At 43.7% G+C, this 21,721-nt stretch overlaps 1 protein-coding gene across 13 annotated transcripts in view; it reads left to right on the top strand.

Annotated features, from left to right (window-relative positions):
- CLSTN1 (calsyntenin 1) overlaps positions 1 to 21,721 on the top strand; it is a 77,825-nt gene that overhangs the window by 42,484 nt on the left and 13,620 nt on the right. For 7 of the 13 annotated variants that reach the window (XM_081489340.1, XM_081489338.1, XM_081489341.1 and 4 more), the window contains exons 3-8: positions 6,855 to 7,050; positions 8,763 to 8,971; positions 11,198 to 11,347; positions 11,466 to 11,651; positions 14,934 to 15,182; positions 16,573 to 16,694. In XM_081489340.1, the coding sequence (XP_081345466.1) occupies positions 6,855 to 7,050; positions 8,763 to 8,971; positions 11,198 to 11,347; positions 11,466 to 11,651; positions 14,934 to 15,182; positions 16,573 to 16,694 (1,112 nt within the window). Of the gene's footprint in view, positions 1 to 5,668; positions 5,699 to 6,854; positions 7,051 to 8,762; positions 8,972 to 11,197; positions 11,348 to 11,465; positions 11,652 to 14,933; positions 15,183 to 16,572; positions 16,695 to 21,721 lie in introns of all 13 variants that reach the window. The other 6 variants (XM_081489339.1, XM_081489334.1, XM_081489333.1 and 3 more) reach the window with 1 other exon arrangement.

Below are 21,721 nucleotides of genomic sequence, written 5' to 3'. Positions count from 1 at the left end.
TTGTTGCTGTTTTTACGGTGACACCTTTGACTCCAGTGAGTTGCCTGTATTGGGAGCTGAACACTCTGCGTGCATTCATAGTCGTGTCCAACTCTTTGTGACCCCATAGACTGTAGCCCACCAGGCTCCTCTGTCCGTGGGATTTCCCAGGTAAGAATACTGAAGTGGGTTGCCATTTCCTCCTCCAGGGGATCTTCCTGACCCAGAGATCCAACCTGAATTTTTTCCATCTTCTACATTGACCAGTGGATTCTTTACATCCTGCCACCTAGGAAGCCCTGCATCCACCCCCACCCCCCACCTTTTTTGAAGCTCTTCCCTTTCATACATGGTTACAAAAGCATTCTTTTTCCTGCCTTCCTAGTCTGAATAATTTTATAAGATTAAACAATTATGATATGAATGGAGTCCAAAAGAAATTTCAGGGTAAGAACAGCAGCTCTACTTTTGTTGACATTTAATTAGAACTGGCTCACGTCTGTGCTACTTTTCTCCATATTCTGTGTAATTCACGTGACTCACATGCCCTGTGGGCTTCACCACCGCACACTTCCACCCAGCTTTGCTTTGTCAGCACGTGCAGCTAGGCTGGGACTATGTTTGCAGCCATGAGTTGGATATATTAGGTTAAGCCACATGAAAATGCCATTTTAGTCTGAAAATGTCAAAATATGTGAAAAATTAGAATGTCAGAAATCTTGTGTGACTCAGCCTACTGCAAGGCAGTAATCGGTTGAGTAGCAGTTTTAAACAAACAAGGAATGGTTTGAGATCAATAATCATTAAATATTAGGTATCTTTGCTAGGCCTCCCAGAGAATGCAAAAAAGCATTTCTCAGAACACTGATCTTCTAGATGGGAAGGTGAGACCAACATCGTCTAAGAGTTAAGCAGGGGTGCCTGGACACATGTAGGTCATTGTCAAGTTAGAGAGGCAGCACTGGGTGGACTGGAGTTCGTGAAAAGATAAGGACATGATTTCCGAAGGCAGACTTGAGCTCCTGCCAAGGATGGGAAGGATGTACATGGTTGGGCAGTGACGGGCAGTGGGGAGGATGGAGCAGAGGTGGGAGCTGGCAGGGGTCCCAAAGAGGTGGGTGAAGAGTCAGCCCGTTTGGTGTGTCAGAGGAGCAGAGGGTTGGAAATGAGCCCAGAGATACATGGTTTCTGTTGCCAGGCTGAGTAGACAGGATGTCACCTCACCCGTGGTTTCTAGTACTGCATCCAGACGGTCCTGGGGCACATCTGTCAGGTTCCCCTGTCTGCTCTTGCCCATTTGAGTCTGTATTCGCAGGAGCACAGCTTAGAAATTTATAACTAGCTGGTGAGGTTCGGAACCACCGATGGGCCAATCTCTCAAGTGTGGATTGCAGCTTGTCGAAATTGGAGCCTCCTGGCAGCACTTGTTAGAAACGCAGATGACAGGGCTCTGCCCCAGAGCTGCTGAATCTGAATGTCTGGTAAGGGGGCTTGGTAAAGGACATGTTCAGCAAGTTTCTCAGACAGTTCCTGGTGCACTGGAATGTGAGAGCCATCACAGTCGTCTGGGGAAGGCATAGCCCTCAGGTTATTGGGCCTGGGCCATTAGGGCATAACTCTTGGGTGTGTGCTTTTCGTTACTATACATCTGAGGTACCTCGAAAAACTGTTTTGATTAGAGCCACACGTGGGCTGGTTCCAGAAACTAGCCTGGACCAGTAAGCAAGGAATTCAAAAGTCACCGTAAGTAAGAGTCAGCCTGAACATCTAGCTGGTGGGCAAGGGTGCCAAGGCCAAGGAGAGAGAAGTGGGTCAGGGAGGAGAGATGGATTAGCAGGGGTGTTGTAGTGGACACTTGCTGCTAGAAAATGTCAGTTTTCCCTCAGCAGCCCCTGGTCTCCTTCCCGTTGGGTCCAGGTTGGTGGATCTACAACCCCGTTACCCTGCTCCCCCAGCCAAGCACAGGCATGACCCAGGCCGGGCTGACAGACACTCTCTCTTGGGATGTGAATGTCCAGCAGAGGGACAGGTGCTGATATCAGCTGTGGGCACAGCCCTTCCGTCCAGGCCTTCTTGCTGTGGAACTCTGCAGCTCCTCTTCGCTGGTCTCTGGAGCCACCTTGGTTTCTGACCATCTCCAAGTCCCTGTCTCTGGCCTGCAGTCAATTCCATGAGCTCCTGGTGTCTCTTCAGTGAAGGCCTTGTTGCTGAGTTGGCTGGAGTGGATTTCTGTCACACCAGAGAACCTGAAGTTTCCGAGCCGGTGCTCGTGACCTCCACTGGGGCTGCAGCATGAGGGCAGGACAGCGCCAGACCTGGGGAGGCTGCAGGAACAGCTCCAGAGACACCCTCTCTTATCTGGGGAAGAGCTTGAACTAAGATTTGGAAGAAGACTGAGAAAGAATCCAGGCCAACTGGAAGCCAAAAGGACTGATGTAGAAAGTGAGGGCTCAGCACTGTCAGATGAGAACTGGACATGGCCAGAGAGAGAGAGAAGTGCGAGTTCTGCTCTGCTGGGTTCATCCATTGTTGTATCTTTCTGTTTTGCTTTTTAAAAATGCTTTACTAAAGCTCCTTTTGACTATTTTAGATGATCTTAGGGGAATGAAGAGTGGAGAGAGATGGGGAGGTTTGGTCCATTCTGAGGCCAGCGGGGCTAGAGGGGTCGGCTGTCCAGGGAACCCAATGGGGGATTTCAGACATGATGAGAGCAGAGCTGTAGATTTATCTAGTGGAGCAGTGGTTGCTCAGTTGTGTCCCACTCTGCAGCCTCATGGACTGTAGCCCACCAGGTTCCTCCTCTGTCCGTGGAATTTTCCAGGCAAGAATAGTGGAGCGGGTTGGCATTTCCTTCTCCAGGGGATCTTCCTAACCTGGGGATCAAGCCCACATCTCTTAACGTCTCCTGCATTGGCAGGTGGATTCTTTAGCACTCGCACCACCTGGGAAGCCCGGAGCAATAGTACATGGTCTGGATTGAGTGGGAAGGAACAGGACAGAAAGGAAGTAGAATACAAAGGCTCATTTTGAGATGTCCTTCTTTGACAAGGCTGAGAGATGCCTAAGTCTGCCCCCTCCTCCCAGCCTGGTAGCATGAAGCGGGCAGTTCACAGCTTCTAGCAGATAGTTCCACTCCTCCTCCTGGTCCCATGGTCAGAAACAGTCTCAAGGACAGTGCTTGACTGAGTGTCTTATTTTTTTAAGCTGTTCCAGCTGTTGGTTGTGGGAGGTGGGATCTTGGTTGCAGCATATGAGATCTAGTTCTCTGACCAGGCGTGGAACCCAGGCTCCCTGCACCGTGAGTGCGGAGTCTTAGCCAGTAGACAACCAGGGATGTCCCTGGTGAGTGTCTTTGAACTCTTACTCAGCATTGCACTGTGTAGGCAGCATCACCCAGGTCAGAGGCTTCATCCGAGGTCTTAAACCTCACTTCCCTATGCAGTGGCCTTGTTGGGGAAAGCCTTGTCACTCACTGTGAGTGACGTGGGACGCCTCACCGTTTTCTCTTTAGAATAGCAGACTCCAAGTTAAAAAAAGAAAAACAAAAACGAGATGTTATTATACCACTGAATTAAAGCTGGGCAACTTGACATGTCTTAATATATATCCCACTCTATTAGTTATACCCCAAAAGTGCAAATGTAGCTAAGCAAATTACCACATTCTGGAAAACAGTTGGACACGGCTGGTACCCAGCAGTTTCTGCTCATGGTGGATTAAAGAGCAGTGATCAGCCAGCCTTTCTCTAAAAGGCTGGCAGTGAGGACTTGAGCCTTTGCAGTCCATGGGGGGATGGTCTCTTTGGCAGTGACCCAGCTATGCCACTGTGGGGGAGAGGCGGGGGGAAGAAGCCCGAGACAAGACATTAGCAGGTCTATGTTTTATGCGTCCCAATAAAACATTGTTATGGACACTGACATTTGAATTTCCTATAATTATCTTGTGTCAGGAAATAACACAGAAACCATCTTCAGCTCACTGGCCACTCAGAAATACGCACTGGCTGGACTTGGCCTGCCAGTTTGCCTGCCCCCTGCCCTGAGCAGCGCTGTCCAGTTAGGCTTGCAGTGTGATGGAATGTTCATGTCTACGTCTCCATTGAATAGTTACTAGTCACGTGTGGCTCTTGAGCAGTTGAAATGCAGCCAGTGCGACTGAGGAGCTGAGTTTTTATTATTATGCACTTAAAAATTTTTTTTTAATTTATTTTTGAAAATATTTATTTATTTGGCTGTGCTGGGTCTTCATTGCTGCTCAGGCTTTTCTCTAGTTGTGGCGAGCTGGGACTACTCTCTGGCTGTGGTGTATGGATTTCTCATTGCCGGGGGCTCCTCTTGTTGCAGAGCACGGGCTGTAAGGCACGCAGGCTTCAGTAGTTGTGGCTTCTGGGCTCTAGAGCACAGGCTTGGTAGTTGTGGCTCCTGGGCTTAGTTGCTCTGAGGCATGTGAGATCTTCCTGGCTCAGGGATCGAACTGGTGTCTCTTGCATTCTCAGGCGGATTCTTATCCACTGAACTACCAGGGAAGCCCAATATTACGCACTTTTAGTATGAATTTCAGTTCAATTTTAAGCAGCCCCTTGTGGCTAGTGGCTTGAGCCTTGTTCACACAACAGAGCACTGAAATTCCAGTGTGTTCACACAATGGGAAATCATTACAGAGACAACCAATGTTTGTGGAGGGCTTTCTTTATGCTGGGCAATGTTTTAAGCACTTACGTTTTAACTCACTGGCTTCTAACTGTGTGTGTCAGTGAGAGTGAATGAACTCTGTAACTGCAGGTGCCAGCAAAGATAAATACATCTCAGATGCACACGGCTGGAAAAGGTGGAGTGAAAAATCAAGTCACAAGAATTGCACGTCACAAACACAATGAAACAATACTGTTCAGGGATATACATTAAAAAAAAAGAAAGGCAGGAAATTGAGGCTGGGTAACCTTTTGGTTTCCCCAGTGAGGCCACGCCGAGTCTGGGGCAAGGTACCCCTGACCTTGTCGTTTCTGTTCTGTAGTGGGTTGTAGGGGGAGGTGAGCAGGATTTATACTGACTGGGAAAAACAGGTGTTACAAGAAGTGAAAACCATGATTGCGGCAGCATCGCTACAGTTAGCACCGAATCTGGTTTCAGTTCACATTTAAGCAGATGTTCCATGAGAAGAGGTCTCTGTATGGATATGGGTTGCCTTGGTTGGGTACCTTAGATGAGAAAACATTGTTATTTATTCAGGTCAAGAACAAAGGGGTTGAAATAAAACCCTTCCCTCCCACTGTTTCCTTAAGTCCAATGATGAGTTGAATGTTACCAGTATCCAGCCACCAAGAACTTAGCTTCAAAATGAAAATCTGAAAACTAGAAAACAACAAGTAGACTGACTTAGACACTGTTATCATCCAAGTATTCCTGACAAGAAAGATCCTCTTGACACCTGGGGGTGTGAGGAAACTTTATAGCAGTATTCCATCCCTAGGCTAGTGTCATCTGTGGTAAGTGGGACACAAAGAGACATTTTGTTCTTGAAGGTTCAGTTTTGCTCTAACAGTTTTAGTCACTGGCTACTGAGTGTATTGTTAAATGATGTCAAGCTTTTCTATGTAATATGTGCATCTTTGACTTTTTTTTTTTTTCTTATTGTTTCAAGTTTGTTCTTTCCTGTATTACTGACATGGGTTTATCTTTTCTCCCTTTAGAGAGTTTTGAGGTGACAGTCACCAAAGAAGGTGATAAAGGGTTCTTTCTATCCCTCTTATGAACATTAACCCACTAACTATGTTTATGAAATTGGGAATCAGCCCTCAAACAGAAGAAACTGTCATGCTCTTTTCCCCCCTATTTATTCTCCTACTTTGTTTCCATTTTTTAAGTCTATTGATGGAAATTGTATGTAACCAAACCCTTGGTAAGAAATATCTGGAAATCAGACATCCATTTGAACTATATGGATAATCCTATTCTTGTTTGAAAAATTGGATCGGAGAGATTCACTGTGTAACCATTTTCTGCTTGTTGTAATTTTGGAAGTTTTGTTTTTACGTGAAATATATTCTACACGCATCAGAATATTTATATGTGTTCTCCCCTGGGCCACAATGGAGACCTACACTTTAACTCCCAATGAAGCTCATAAACAAACTTGGATGCACTTCCATTCCCAGGCAGGCTTCTTCTTCAGGTCTGATAGGATAAAGTCCAAAACCAAGGGCAGTCTAGCACATCCCTCCCCAGAATGGAGACTGTATCTCAGTCGTAGATGATAGCTGTTGAAATGGATGCCTGAAAAGTTGGTATTTCTACCTTTTTCTCATTTAGTAGTTTGTTTTGATTCCCTAATTTTAGCCAGGCTCATTGCACAGGAAGACTTGTTTCTTAGATTTTTTTTTTTTTTGGACAGACCTTCTGTAATTCTGGTGTTGAACCTATGCCTCACGCTTCTTCCTTTCTCAACACTTAACTGTGCCTTTTAGCCTCCTCTCTGGTCCAAATCAAAACCACTGCCCGGCCCTCCTAGGTCCCTGGGCAGCTCCTCTCTGTTACCAGGCCTTGGCTGTTTGCTAATGAAACTACTTTACCCCGGAGCTCTCCTAAGTACTCCTGTGAAATGCCTGTCTATATTTTCTCTTTCTCTCTTTTGTATTCCTGCATGAATGGATGCAAAGTTAAACAAGTTGCTTGGAAAGCCAGAACATGCTTCTTTTTACTAAAGCCCTCAGAACTTACCCCCTATGAAAGCACAAGCGCCCTTGCTTTGTCCACAGACCCTCTCCCCCCAACCCCTGGCTGCCGAATTGTCGTTGTTTATTTTCTTTAGGGGAGGAGGGGAGCACACCCTGGGTTTGTGTGGCAGAAATCCTAACCTGTGCCTCTTTGACTCCCCAGGTGAGATTTGTGGATTTAAGATTCACGGACAGAATGTGCCCTTTGACGCAGTGGTGGTGGATAAATCCACTGGCGAGGGGGTCATTCGCTCCACAGAGAAGCTGGACTGTGAGCTGCAGAAGGACTACACGTTCACCATCCAGGCCTATGACTGTGGGAAGGGGCCAGACGGGGCCAATGTGAAAAAATCTCACAAGTGAGTGGGACAAAGAGTGTGTGTGTGTGTGTGTGTAAGGAAAACAGTGACTGTTGCCACTGTCCCAAAACTTACTGCTTTAGTTTGTTTGCTTTTAAAATATTTATTTATTTGGCTGTGCCAGGTCTTAGTTGTGGCATGCTAACTCTTAGTGTGGCATGTAGGATCTGGTTCCCTGACCAGGAGTCAAACCCCGGCTCTCTGTATTGTGAGTGCAGAGTCTTAGCCACTGTACTGCCAAGGAAGTCCTACGACTTCCAGTTTTGAAACACAAGGCAGAGGATAGTTTCTGATTGTCTCCATTGAGATTGTCAGCTCTTTGAGGGCAGGAATCCTGTCTGTTTACCCTTGTGTATGGCTTCCAGCAAGTGCCCAATACATGTTAGATGTTGAATAAATGAGTAATTTTATTCCACCAGGTACTCTAGTGAAAATGCTAGGGCCTTCCATTGAAAATTTGACAAGCCCACTTTTCCTGGAGGAAGATATTCTTTTGTTATATTTATATATATTTTTTCCCATAAATTTAAAGGGCATGAAATGCATTTGAGCTGGTAAAAGCTTACTTCTGCTCCCAATCCTAGGTGTGTTCACATGCTTCCTACCAGTTGAGAACTACTAGTGTCATGGAGACAATTGGACAAGACCTAGATTTAGTCTTTTTCTAGGGTCTTTTCTCCACCATTTACTAGCCCCTTGGCATTAGGCAAATTTAATTTTTCAAGTCTCAGTTTCTACTTACTGTATTGGTTAAGGAAATAAGCTCTGTGGGTGAGGTGATATGACATGTCCCATTGTGAGGATCAGGATGGACGGGTACCATTGGGGTGGGGAGAATCTTGGTGAATAGTTGGAGTGCTGCATGCCAGTGAATCATGCCTCATCCTTTTTACGAAGTGCGATGTTACTGTTTGCCTTGACAAAGGCCTTGTTTCAGTCAGGGACCTTATCTTATTCAGAAACATGCCCTGGTCAGTAGGACTTGAGACTGATAGTTTTCAGTAGCTTGGTCTGATGATGCCTTAGTTTTCTTGTGCCCACACTGGGGAGATGGAGGGCAAGTTGAAGTCCTTCATTTGTTGGTCAGTCGTGGATGATATCCCAGCAGTGGTTTACTGATGCTCTCTATTCCTTAGAAGCAGGATAAAACTTGTTTTAATGCTCATAATTTCCCATTTTCTATCTCTACTTTTTACCTTTACTTCATAATTTTTTTTTCCCTGGATTTTGTAACAAAATATTTTTAACTTTCTGGGTTGAACACAAACAGATATCTGGTATACAGTTACCTCCCTTGTGCGTGCCCTGCCCTACATTGTCAAGAAAATCCCAGGTCTCTCTGTTTTGTTTTGACTGCTCCATGCGGCGTATGGGATCTTAATTCCCCAACCAGGGATTGAACCTGTGCTGCCTGCATTGGAAGCACAGAGTCTTAACCACTGAACCACCAGGGAAGACTCCCAAGTCTCTTATTTACCAGCTGCCTTACTTGGTAGGACTTCATAGCATCAACCCAAATTCCTGTTTTAACTTTCTGTTGTCTCCACGCTAAATTAAAAACAGTGAGCAGTTTAATTTTCATCTTCATCATAGAATTTAATAAAACAAGATATCGAAAAAAAAGGAAATTTAGCCATAGGGCAGAAGTTTATTCTTGGGGTAAAAATACAAAAAAGCAAAACTGACAGCTTTTTTCCTCCCCCTTCTTCCAGAGCAACTGTCCACATTCAGGTGAACGACGTCAATGAATATGCGCCCGTGTTCAAGGAGAAGTCCTACAAAGCCACAGTGGTGGAGGGGAAGCAGTACGACAGCATCTTGAGGGTGGAGGCGGTGGACGCAGACTGCTCCCCCCAGTTCAGCCAAATCTGCAACTATGAGATCGTCACCCCAGATGTGCCATTCACCATCGACAAAGATGGTGAGAACCCAGAAGCGGGTGCATTCCTCCCCGAGGGGGAGATGGGGCAGGCAGCCCCCTCTACACCAGCTGGCTTCAAACCCAAACTTTGTCTGCACTTCAGTGAAACTCACAGTCAGTCCATTCAGGCTGCTCTCACCAAACACCATAAACACAAAATGACAGACACTTACTTCTCACAGTTCTGGAGGCTGTGAAGTCTAAGACAGAGTGCTCAATAATTCAGTGTTGGTGAGGACCTGCTTCTCGCTGTGTCCCCACATGGCAGGGAGAAAGCTCTAGTCTCTTTCTCTTGTAAGGACATTGATCCCATCTCGAGGGCTCCACCCTTGTGAGCTCACCTAAAGCTCATCAGCTCCCAAAGGCCCCACCTCCTAATACATCACCATGAGAGTCACAACTTTAAGCATAAGAATTTGGGAGGACACACACATTCAGTCCATAGCAAGACCTAACTTGGTGTGTCTGTTTCACGCTTAAGTTTTTTTTTTAATTGAAATATAGTTGATTTACAATGTTGTGTTAGTTTCAGCACAGTGACTCAGGGGTGTGTGTGTGTGTGTGTGTGCAGGGGTGGGGGTGGGGGTGGGGTCCATGCCGAGTGGCGTGTGTGTGTGTGTGTGTGTGTGTGTGTGTGTGTGTGTGTGTGTGTGTGTGTGTGTGTGTGTGTGTGTGTGTGTGTGTGTGTGTGTGTGTGTGTGTGTGTGTGTGTGTGTGTGTGTGTGTGTGTGTGTGTGTGTGTGTGTGTGTGTGTGTGTGTGTGTGTGTGTGTGTGTGTGTGTGTGTGTGTGTGTGTGTGTGTTCGTGTTCCATGCCGAGTGACTTGTGGAATCGTAGTTGCCTGACCAGGAACTGAACTCCTGCTCCCTGCAGGGAAGCTTGGAGTCCTAACCACTGGAACACCAGAGAATTCCCTATCTCATTGTAGTTTTGATTTACATTTCTCTAATAGTTAGCCTTGTTGAGTATCGTTTCATACAGGTGCCTTTTGGCCATCTGTATGTCTTTGGAGAAATATCTGTTTAGATTACGTTTTAAGTTTTTACTCTGTCTCCTGAAAGCCTGTTTTCTGACACCAAAGTTTTGTGTTCTCTTATAGTATGATCCTTTTTCTCCTTTCCCACCAAAATCTAATAAAAATCCACTGCCTAAGATGTTTTTATTTTATCATCTCCCTACTTTTCAGCTAGCTTGCATCTGAACAAGACTTGCTTTTCAGTCTGCCTCGTTTTCTTTTCTCCGTCAGATTGGAATCTTCTGCCTCATCTTGAAAATGAAGTTGATACCTTACTGCCAGCCCCGCCTCCATCCTTAGTAATTGAACAGTATTAACTTAGTCTGGAGCTCAGCTTCTTTATTGGGTTATGGCTTCTTGATGATGCTGTGGTGTCTCCATTGTTAACACACAGTCCAGAATCTTTGATGAAATGATGGACATGATGCAAACACTTTGCAGATATCTGCACTCATGTGCAGAAAGCAGGCTTCTCTCCTGCTTGGCAAGGGTAGGAAGTCTCTCTCTAACAAAATAAATGTTTTAGCAGAAAGTATTTAATGCAGCTCCATCTCATATTTAATATTTGAGATACTTGGATTATTTTGTCTCTATGCTTTTACACATTATCTTGTTATCGTTTAGTCACTAAGTCATGTCCGACTCTGTGACCCCAGGGACTGTAGCCTGCCAGGCTCCTCTGTCTGTGGGATTTCCCAGGCAGGAATACTGGAGTGGGTTGCCGTTCCCTTCTCCAGGGGACCTCCCTGACCCAGGGATCGAGCCCGTGTCTCCTTTACCACTGAGCCACCAGGGAAGCCCTTACATATTAAATCTTAAATATAAAATCAAATACAGCTGTAAGAATAAGTGTAGGCTGAATTCTATAGACTCATTCTTCTGCTTAAACAATCTTTCAAGGTCGATTTAGTGTGTGTTCAGACTCAGGAAAGCCAAACAGGGTTAATTATCTGAAGCATCAGTTTATTTCTGTGTTAGTACTTCCAGGGTTGAAAGCACGTGCATTTTGTGTTTCAGCATAAGACGACAGAAGTAAAACACAACATGGGTTTGAAAATAATCTGGAAAAAAATGTATATATACATGAATCACTTCGCTGTACACCTGAAACTGACACAGTATTGTACATCAACTGTACTTCAATTAAAAAAAATCAGGAGGAGGGAAACAGAATGGGTTTGGGTTCTCACTGTTGTTTTTCCCTTCGGAAGGTTACATAAAAAACACAGAGAAGCTGAACTATGGTAAAGAGCACCAGTACAAGCTGACTGTCACGGCCTATGACTGCGGGAAGAAAAGAGCGGCAGAAGATGTTTTTGTGAAGATCAATATCAAGCCCACCTGCACCCCTGGGTGGCAAGGTGAGTCTCCCTCTCTCTGCTGCTCTCACACTTGCTCTGAAAGTGTGTCCACCATGGAGACCTAACAGGAGTGTTCCTCCTCTCCCCTCCACCCCACCCTCCCTGTGGGCCCACACAGGATGGAACAACAGGGTGGAATACGAGCCTGGCACCAGCGCTCTGACACTCTTTCCGAATGTCCACCTGGAAACGTGTGAGGAGTCGGTGGCCTCAGTGCAGGTGGTGGTGGAGCTGGAGACCAGCCACATTGGGAAGGGCTGTGACCGTGACACCTACTCCGAGAAGTCACTTCACCGACTCTGTGGTAAGGAGGCGAGAGAGGGACCCCAGACCCCAAAAGCCCATTCAGAAGGGTGTGTGCATGTGCTACCTTAAGACCCACTGATTTCAAGCATGTCTTTCTCTAACATACGTTGGGAATCATCCAAATAAGGGTTCTATAAGGAGTGTGCTTTAAATGAAATGAAATTATTTCATTTAAGGACTAAATGAAAAGAAACTAAAGGACTCCTTGTTATTAGGGACTAAAGAAAAAAAGGACTATAGAAATAAAACTAGGTAATGTGATAGCTTTTGGCAAACGTGAAGTGGGAAATGAAAACTAAACCTGCAGTGAATATACAGTCTTTGTGTCCCACAAACAAGGTGTGGAGCAGGTGGAACACAGAATGGTCGAGAAGTTGACCCAAGGCTCGTTCTCCATCTTCACCATCAGTCTGGATATTTTTCAGGTTTATCTAAGTCAAGTAGAGGAGAGGTATGGATACCTCTCAGGGAAAATGCTGAGGAAGAATCTTTCATGCAGCTGGTGGTAGAACACCAGTAACTTTTTTATGTTATGTTTTGGCCATGCTGCTCAGCACATGGGATCTTAGTTCCCGGACCAGGGACTGAACCTGTGCCCCCTGCAGTGGAAGCATGGTGTGTTAACCACTGAATCACCAGGGAAGTCCCAGAACACCACTAACTTAAATTGCTTCTTGATGATCAGAAGGGCCTCTTGTGTTCCCGGAGCTGCTCAGTAAGAGCTTTGGAGGTAGCATTTTCTGATGCTCACTTGTCTCTTCACTAAGTGATAACAGACTTGGGCAACCAGTTTTCTTACATAATTGGAAATTGTCATATGAAGAAGAAGCAACAGGGAAAAAGTGTATTCTCTGTTGGCTCATCCCTGTGGTGAATATACTTGGGTGTCTGAAAAGAATTCTGTAAAGAATCTGCCTGCAATACAGGCGACCCGGTGTCAATTCCTGCTTCGGGAAGATCCCCTGGAGAAGGAAATGGCAACCTGCTCCAGTATTCTTGCCTGGGAATCCCATGGACAGAGGAGCCTGGTGGGCTACAGTCCATAGGGTTGCAATGAGTCCAAATTCTCATAATCAGGTACCTAAAAATGTGTAAGTGAAGAGGTCTGGAGTATCTTCTGTTTTAAATTATGTAAGTATAATGTAAAAAACATGCTTTCTCATAGTGCCATTCTTCTTCTTTAGCTTTTTATTTTTTAAAACTTTTTATTTTGTGCTAGGGAATAGCCAGTTAACAAACAATGTTGTGATAGTTTCAGGTGAACAGCAAAGGGACTCAGCCATACATATATCTGTATCCATTCTTCCCCAAACTCCCCTGTCCTCCAGGCCACCACATAGCATTGAGCAGAGTTCTCTGTGCTATACAGTAGGTCCTTGCTGGTTATCCATTTTAAATATAGCAGTGTCGACTCCAAACTTACTGACTATCCCCCTGCCCCGCCTGCCCAGTTCATCACCCTGGCAACCATAGGTTCCTTCTCTAAGTCTGTGAGTCTGTATCTGTTTGTAAGTAAGTTCATTTGTGTCATTTCTTTTAAGATTCTGGATATAAGGGATGTCATAGGATATTTCTCCTTCTCTCCTGATTTTAGCTTCACTTAGTACAATAGTCTCTTGCTTCATCCATATTGCTGCTGCCATTATTTGTATGATATTAAATAAGCATTTTCTCAGCAGAACAGTTCAAAGGTAGAAAGAATTTCCTGTCCGAGTGCTTCCTATAAACTAGGTACTTGCACATGTGTTATTTTATTTATCGTCACATCAGGCCCACAAAGGCAGTGGAGTTATTCCTCATCTTTCCAGGGGAATTAGTTGAGACTGAGGGAGGCTGAGTCGCCTCACACTTGTAGGAAGAGGCTGAGCTTGGATTTGGACTGAGATCACATGATACTTGAAAGACCAGGCTGTTCCATCCTAGTCCTGCTGCTCCTAGGAATAGGAAAGTCAAGGGCCCAGGGGCTGGGAGAGGTTGCAGAATTCTCTGTGGACGAATTAAAAAAAAATTGAGCCTGGCAATGTTTAACGACAGTTGTGAAAATGTCTGATGTTCTCTGGCTTAGTATCCCGTTTCTAGGAATTTATCCTAAGGGAATAATCATGGAGACACACAGAGGTCCTTCTTGAGGCAAGGTTTATCACAGAAAAGAATTAGAGGCGACTCTGTGCACAGGACAGATCAGTTAAATAAATTATTGTACAAATTCTATGCAATAAAGTGCTGTTCAGGCATTTTAAATTGTGCTCTAGACTATGAATGGTTGTATATGTAAGTACATAGTAGGACTCCATTTTTAGAATATATTTTCATACACATTATACATATTTTAATAATATGTGTATATTCGTAAAGAAAGGACTGGAAGTGTTTATACCCAAATGTTAACAGTGTATACAGTGGGGTGAGATCACAAGTAATGCTTCTTTTTATTTTTTATTAAAGTATAGTTGCTGTACAACATAGTGATTCACAGTTTTTAAAAGTTAAAACTCCTGTTTCCTCTTCCTTCCTTTTTTTTTTTAAACAAAATAACCATGGTTGTTCTTTTTTAATCTTTTTAATAATAAAAACTCTTGGTTTTGAGGAAAAGAAAACTGAATTAGCAAATTGTTTAACCATTAAGATAAATATGGTACCTTAATACATGTTCCCTGGTGTTCAGAGTAACACTGTTTACAATAGTCAAGACATGGAAGCAGCCTATGTGTCCATCAACTGATGAATGGATAGTGTGTGTGTGTGTGTGAGATACTACTTAGCCATGAACAAGAATGAGATAATGCCATTTGCAGCAACATGGATGGACCTAGAGATTATCAAACTAAGTGAAGTAAGCCAGAGAGGAAGATGAATGTCATATGATATCACTTATATGTGGAATCTAAGAAGAAGAAAAAAAAAAGATACAAATGAATATATTTACAAAATAGATGCATAAACATAGAAAACAAACTTACGCTTTTCAAAGGGGAAGGGGCAGAGGATTGACATATACACACTCCTATTTATGAAACAGATAAACAACAAGGACCTACTATGTAGCACAGGGAACTCTAATACCTTGTACCAACCTGTAGTGAAAAAGAATGTAAGAAAAGAATACGTATATGTATAACTGAATCACTTTGCTGTGTACCTCAAACTAGCACAACATTGTAAGTTAACTATGTTTCGATAGTAATTTTAAAATAAAGACTGTACCTTTGTGGGCCTTGAAATGCTTATCCCATTTGAGTTCATCGCACAGTGCACAATAAGTATCACTGTGTTGCTTCAGGTGCTGCGTCTGGCACGGCTGAGCTGCTGCCTTCCCCAGGAGGCTCCCGGAACTGGACCGTTGGCCTTCCCACTGACAACGGCCATGACAGTGACCAGGTCTTTGAGTTCAACGGCACTCAGGCGGTGAGGGTCCCAGACAGCATCATCTCCGTCAACCCCAAGGAGCCCTTTACAATCTCTGTGTGGATGAGGCACGGGCCATTTGGCAAGAGGAAGGAGACGATTCTTTGCAGCTCAGACAAAACAGGTAGGTGAGCTTCGCTGTAAGGGACATCCTTGCAGTGGAGCCTGGAGCTGGCACCTTATTCTAACCCTAAAGGCTCCCCTAGACAGGTGACACGCGTGGTTCTCTGCTTAAGATCTGTCACTGGTATCTAGGCATTTGTTAGTTTTACTCAGTGGATCAGGCCCCACTTCTCAGTAAAGCCTAAGTGTGCGTGTGTGCATGCATGCATGCTAAGTCGCTTCAGTCATGTCAACTCTGTGTGACGCTATGGACTGCAGTCCTCATCCAGGGGATCTTCCCAACCCAGAGAATGAATCTGCAGCTCGTACATCTCCTGCATTTCCAGGTGGGTTCTCACTAGTGCCACCTGGGAAGCCCCAAACCCAAGGATATTTGTTCCTAATCCTGCCTTAGCCTACTCTGGAGAGTTCATTTATGCAGGTAAAACTGTCTTCAAAATCCATTGAAGAAATAACAGCTTTTATTTCTCCTTTTGGAGAAGGCAATGGCACCCCACTCCAGTACTCTTGCCTGGAAAATCCCATGGATGGAGGAGCCTGGTAGGCTACAGTCCATGGGGTCACTAAGAGTCGGACACGGCTGAGCGACTTCACTTTCACTTTTCCCTTTCATACACTGGAGAAGGAAATGGCAATCCACTCCAGTATTCTTGCCTGGAGAATCCCAAGGACGGCGGAGTCTGATGGGCTGCCATCTACGGGGTCGCACAGAGTCGGACACGACTGAAGCGACTTAGCAGCAGCAGCAGCAGCAGCATTTCTCCTTTGGGTCTTAACACATTATTGACTGGAGACATATCAGTACGTTTTTAGAGAGTGATATGATTAACATCACTGTGTTAAGTTGTTAGAACTTAAAATTGATCAAGGATTCACTGCACAACTTAACGATTGTTGTTATTCACATTTTGCTGTTAAGTTTTTGTTGCAGCCTTGTGTATATTGTAAACACTAGTTTATTACCCTAAAATTTTTTAAAATGATGCATCATGAAATTTTGAGTGAAGAAGAATTCTTCGGTGAATTTTATGCAGATACTTTCTCTAATTGTCTGAGTGACATGTATACTGGAGTCTCATAAGATGGTAGTTCTTCAGAATATAGTTATAATTCAGATGATGTGAATATTCAGCTAACAAAAAGACAAAACACCTTAGTGATTGATTCTCATACAGAAAGTGAAAATGAAACTCACGGTGCTGGAGAAGATTTACAGATGTGTCAGGTGTAACTATTGAATGTAATAACCCGCACAGTGTTAGTCAAATAACAGAATTAATTTTTGACCAGCCAGAATAAAAATGGCTGGGCACAGGTGTTAGTTTCTGCAAAAGCTGCCTGGTGAGTAGTGAGTTAAGCTGGCGGTTTACCAGTAGAATTTCTCTCTGCAGAGATGAACCGACACCATTACTCACTCTATGTCCACGGCTGCCGGCTGGTTTTCCTCCTCCGTCAGGATCCTTCAGAAGAGAAGAAATACAAACCTGCAGAGTTCCACTGGAAGCTGAATCAGGTGAGGGAATGGAAAACTCACTGATAGGATTTTTTTTCAGAGCAAATGGGCACTGAAACCTTGCATGGGACCAACTGTTTATGGGCAGGGTGTATTGAAGGTTTTACGATTTCTGTGTCTGTGGGTAGTAGGATAGCACATTAAATCCATTGAACTCCTTCACAGTAAAAGGCTTTGTTTTTTTACATGTGTATATTTTATATATAAAATATTAATACAGGCATACCTTATTTTATTGTACTTCTCAGATATTGCATTTGGGGGGGGGCACACTCTGCAGCATGCAGGATCTTAGTTCCCCAACCAGGAACCAAACCCATGCCCCCCCTACCCCAGTGCCTGCACTGAGGTCATGGAGTCTTAACCACTGGACTGCCCTGGAAGTCTTAAGCATTTTCAGATGATGGTTACAGTTTTTAGTAGTTAAGTATTTTTAAATTGGGCTTCCCTGGTGGCTCAGACAGTAAAGAATCTGCCTGAAATACAGGAGACCTGGCTTTGATCCCAGGGTCAGGCAAGATCCCCTGGAGGAGGGCAAGGCAACCCACTCCAGTATTTTTATCTGGAGAATTCCATGGACAGAGGATCCTGGCAGTCGATAGTCCTTGTGGTCGCAAAGAGTTGGACATGAATAAGCGACTAACACACACACACACACACAGTTATTTTTTAGACAATGCAGTTGCACACTTAGTAAACTATAGTATAGTGTAAACATAACTTTTTATGCTTTGGGAAACCAAAAAAATTCATGTGACTCACTTTCTTGTGATATTTGATTCATTGCTGTGGTCTGGAGCCAAACCTGTGATATCTCCAAGGTGTGCCTGTATAAAGAAATAGTATGTTTCAAATGGCACCCCACTCCAGTACTCCTGCCTGGAAAATCCCATGGACTGAGGAGCCTGGTAGGCTGCAGTCCATGGAATCGCAAAAAGTCGGACACGACTGAGCGACTTCACTTTCACTTTTCCTTTTCATGCATTGGAGAAGGAAATGGCAACCCACTCCAGTACTCCTGCCTGGAAAATCCCATGGACTGAGGAGCCTGGCAGGCTGCAGTCCATGGGGTCACACAGAGTCGGACACGACTGAAGCGACTTAGCAGCAGCATGTTTCAAATACAAAATACTGTGTTATAATTTATTGAGATAAACAGCACTTACTTAAAAATTGAGATCCTTGTACTTGTTTATTCATTGTTTAAGTCCTTGGCTCCCAAATTGTGCCCAGGACTCTGGGTGCCTCAGCAAATTCAGGGACACAGTATTCTAAATTTTCATGGAACCAGCAGTCGTGACATCTTTTAGACATCACGTGAATTGTTAGGTCTTGGGAGTTTACAGTTTTGGCATTAGATCATATTATACTTCTTGTGATGATGTCATATCTTTGCAAGGCTGATTTCCTAGCAGTTGCAGTGGTAAAAAAGCAAGTGTCATGTGCAAAGAATCAATGCATTATAGAAAACGAGGAGATGCTGTAAACTGAGAAAGCCTTTCCGTTTCAATCACAGCAGGTTGTTTTGTCTCGTGATTTAGAGTTGGGACAAGAAGGAAACCTTTGGCCTGGGCTTAATTTATTCGTCTCCTGAAGTTAGTCGATATGAGCGGACCTAGTGTTATATGTGCTTACAGTTGGTGAAATATAACATTGTCTGAAACTGTTACAAGATAGATACATAAGAGCCCATATGAGAGGAAAAAAGTGTGTGATGGTAGAAAGATGAGGTCACTGTCCAGGTGACAGCATTCACCTCTTACTGTTGTCATTTTTATTTACCTACATCATTTCTTTCTCAGAAACCATTGTCATAAATTTTTTCAAGACACTAAGAAAGTTATCCAGAAAAAATTTTTTGCAGCATAGGTAGACATTTTAGGTATAGTTCTGTTTTTGTAACCATAGTCTGCATTTATATATTTAGTTTCTTCTTTTCTTTTAAATAAAAAAAATTTTGACTGCACCCCACAGTTCCCCAGCCAGGGATCAAACCCATGCTCCCTGCAGTGGAAGAGCAGAGTCCTAACCATTGGACTGCCAGGGGCATCCCAATGTTTAGTTTCTTCTGTTTACATGTTTTTGAAACTTTATCATGGAAAATTGTAGACATAGGTAAAAGTGGACAGATTAGTATAAGGAACAACTCCACACATCCTTCAGTTGGGTTCAGCAATTATCTGCTCTTGGTCAGTCTTATTTCATTGTTACCTCCACTGTTAATAATTTTTCAATATCCATCCAGTGTTCAGGTTGTTTCGTAGGTGTTTTTGTGTTTACAGTTTTGTTTGTTTGAATCAGGAACCAATAAGAGGCCATACATTGGGATTGACTGATAGACTTTTTGAGTTTATTTTAATCTATAGACTCTCCTCTTCTCCCTTGGAATTCATTTGATAACAAAATCAGGCTTTAGTCCCATAGTTTTCAAGAGGTTATAGACTGGTTGCTTCCCTGTGGTGTAATGTAACATGCTCCTCCGCCTTCTCCTCCTTTTAAAATTATTTATTTATTTATCTATCTGTCTACTTCCTGATGGCTGTGTTGGGTCTTAGTTGCAGCACGTGTGCTTTTTGTTGAGTGCGTGGGCTTCTCTCTCGTTTAGGGACGTGGGCTTAGTTGCTGCACCGCATGTGGGATCTTAGTTCCCTGACCAGGGATCGGACTTGCATCCCCTGCATTGGAAGGCAGATTCTTAACCACTGGACCACCCAGGAAGTCCCTCCTCTCTTGCCTTTATACCCTGTACATTGGGAGTGGGCTCTGAAGACTTGATCAGAATGGGATTTAATGTTTCTGACCTGTTTGAGCCCCTTGTCTGGTTTTCTCTCTTCGTGAGGTAAGCAGCCATCCGTGGTCAGTGTCACTGTCCCTGCGACATTTGTTTCCTGGTCACTTGGGTGGTAGGAAGTGTGTTCCCAGGAAGGGCTCATGGGAACAGTTAATTCCTAAGTTCTTACATGTTGTTTTAATAGTTTGTCTGTGGCCTTTATACTGAAGGTCACTTTGGCTGGATATCTCATCTCTGGCTCAGATGTAAGATTTCTAAGAACAGAAAATCTCTCTCTCCATTGAGTTCTAACATAAAATGTTGCTATTAAACTCTGACAACAACTTGATTTTCTTTCATTTATAAAATATTTAGTCTTTTTGTTTAGATGATCATAGGATGTATTTCTTTCTCTTCCTCTTCTTTTAATTTTATGAATACATCTTGGTGGTTATAGGTCTGTTTTCCCAAATATGTGGTATTCCCTTTTAGTATCTAGTTTCAAATGTTTGGGTGTTTCATGCAAGTTTTTCTTGCAGTTTTTTGGTATACTTTTTCATTGCTTTGGGTTTTCCTCCCTGGGGACTCCTTTTATCTTTTGTTGATATTCTTCACCTTTTTTACTGTAACTGTCCCTTTCATTTAAATCATTTCTATATCCTGTCACCTCATTTCTGAGTTGCTTTAATTATGAACTTGTTTTTTACTGTTTTATGTCATTCTCCTAATGTCTTTTAGCATGTTTTAAAATAATAGATCATCGTTCTTATCTCTTTTGTTAGGTATGACTTACAGGTATGGTTTCATTAGCTGAAGGGATATTATTCCCTTTGGTTGTCTTTTCTTTTCCTTTTAAAACTTCATGTGGAATTGAGTCATGATCATTTCCACTCCCCCACCCTCAGTTTTACATGAAATTAGCTTTCCTACACTTTGTCTCTTGAGAAACCTGTATGCAGGTCAGGAAGCAACAGTTAGAACTGGACATGGAACAACAGACTGGTTCCAGATAGGAAAAGGAGTACGTCAAGGCTGTATATTGTCACTCTGCTTATTTAACTTATATGCAGAGTACATCATGAGAAACGCTGGGCTGGAAGAAACACAAGCTGGAATCAAGATTGCCGGAAGAAATATCAATAACCTCAGATATGCGGATGACACTACCCTTATGGCGGAAAGTGAAGAAGAACTAAAGAGCCTCTTGATGAAGGTGAAAGAGGAGAGTGAAAAAGTTGGCTTAAAGCTCAATGTTCAGAAAACTAAGATCATGGCATCTGGTCCCATCACTTCATGGGAAATAGATCGGGAAACAGTGGAAACAGTGTCAAACTTTATTTTTTTGGGCTCCAGAATCACTGCTGATGGTGATTGCAGCCATGAAATTAAAAGACGCTTACTCCTTGGAAGGAAGGTTATGACCAACCTAGATAGCATATTTAAAAGCAGAGACATTACTTTGCCAACAAAAGTCCGTCTAGTCAAGGCTATGATTTTTCCAGTGGTCACGTACGGATGTGAGAGTTGGACGGTGAAGAAAGCTGAGCGCCTAAGAATTGATGCTTTTGAACTGTGGTGTTGGAGAAGACTCTTGAGAGTCCCTTGGACTGCAAGGAGATCCAATCAATCCATCCTAAAAGAGATCAATCCTGGGTGTTCATTGGAAGGTCTGATGTTGAAGCTGAAACTCCAATACTTTGGCCACCTCATGCGAAGGGTTGACTCATTGGAATGCTGGGTAGGATTGGGGGCGGGAGGAGAAGGGGACGACAGAGGATGAGATGGTTGGATGGCATCATTGACTCAATGGACATGGGTTTGGGTAAACTCCGGGAGTTGGTGATGGACAGAGAGGCCTGGCGTGCTGCAATTCATGGGGTCGCAAAGAGTCGGACACGACTGAGCGACTGAACTGAACTGAACACTTTGAAAAGAGATAGTTGATCAGCATGACTTTTTTTCCCCCTAGCTTTAAGTTTTGAACTCTCCCTTCTGTTGTCATCATAAAGTTTTTTTTTTTCATGTGGCTTCACACCCTTTAGTATCTCTTGGATCAGAAACCCTGTTGCTTTTCTCCACCTGGCTTGCTTCAGCATTCATGTAGTCACCTCGTCAGCAGTATTGTCGTGGGTGTTGTCTGTGGCTTGGGGTTTTACTCTCCTAATCTGCCTGTTTTCAAGGAAATTAAAAAATTATACTAATTCTACTGCTATCTTCACTTCCTGCGTAGCTTAGTTGGTAAAGAATCTGCCTACAA

This window comes from Giraffa tippelskirchi, chromosome 5, assembly GCF_054371585.1.
Source record: "Giraffa tippelskirchi isolate mGirTip1 chromosome 5, T2T-mGirTip1v1.2.pri, whole genome shotgun sequence".
NCBI classification, from domain to species: domain Eukaryota; kingdom Metazoa; phylum Chordata; class Mammalia; order Artiodactyla; family Giraffidae; genus Giraffa; species Giraffa tippelskirchi.
Note: the sequence above shows the minus strand (reverse complement) of the source record. Positions and strands in the feature narration are given on the sequence as shown.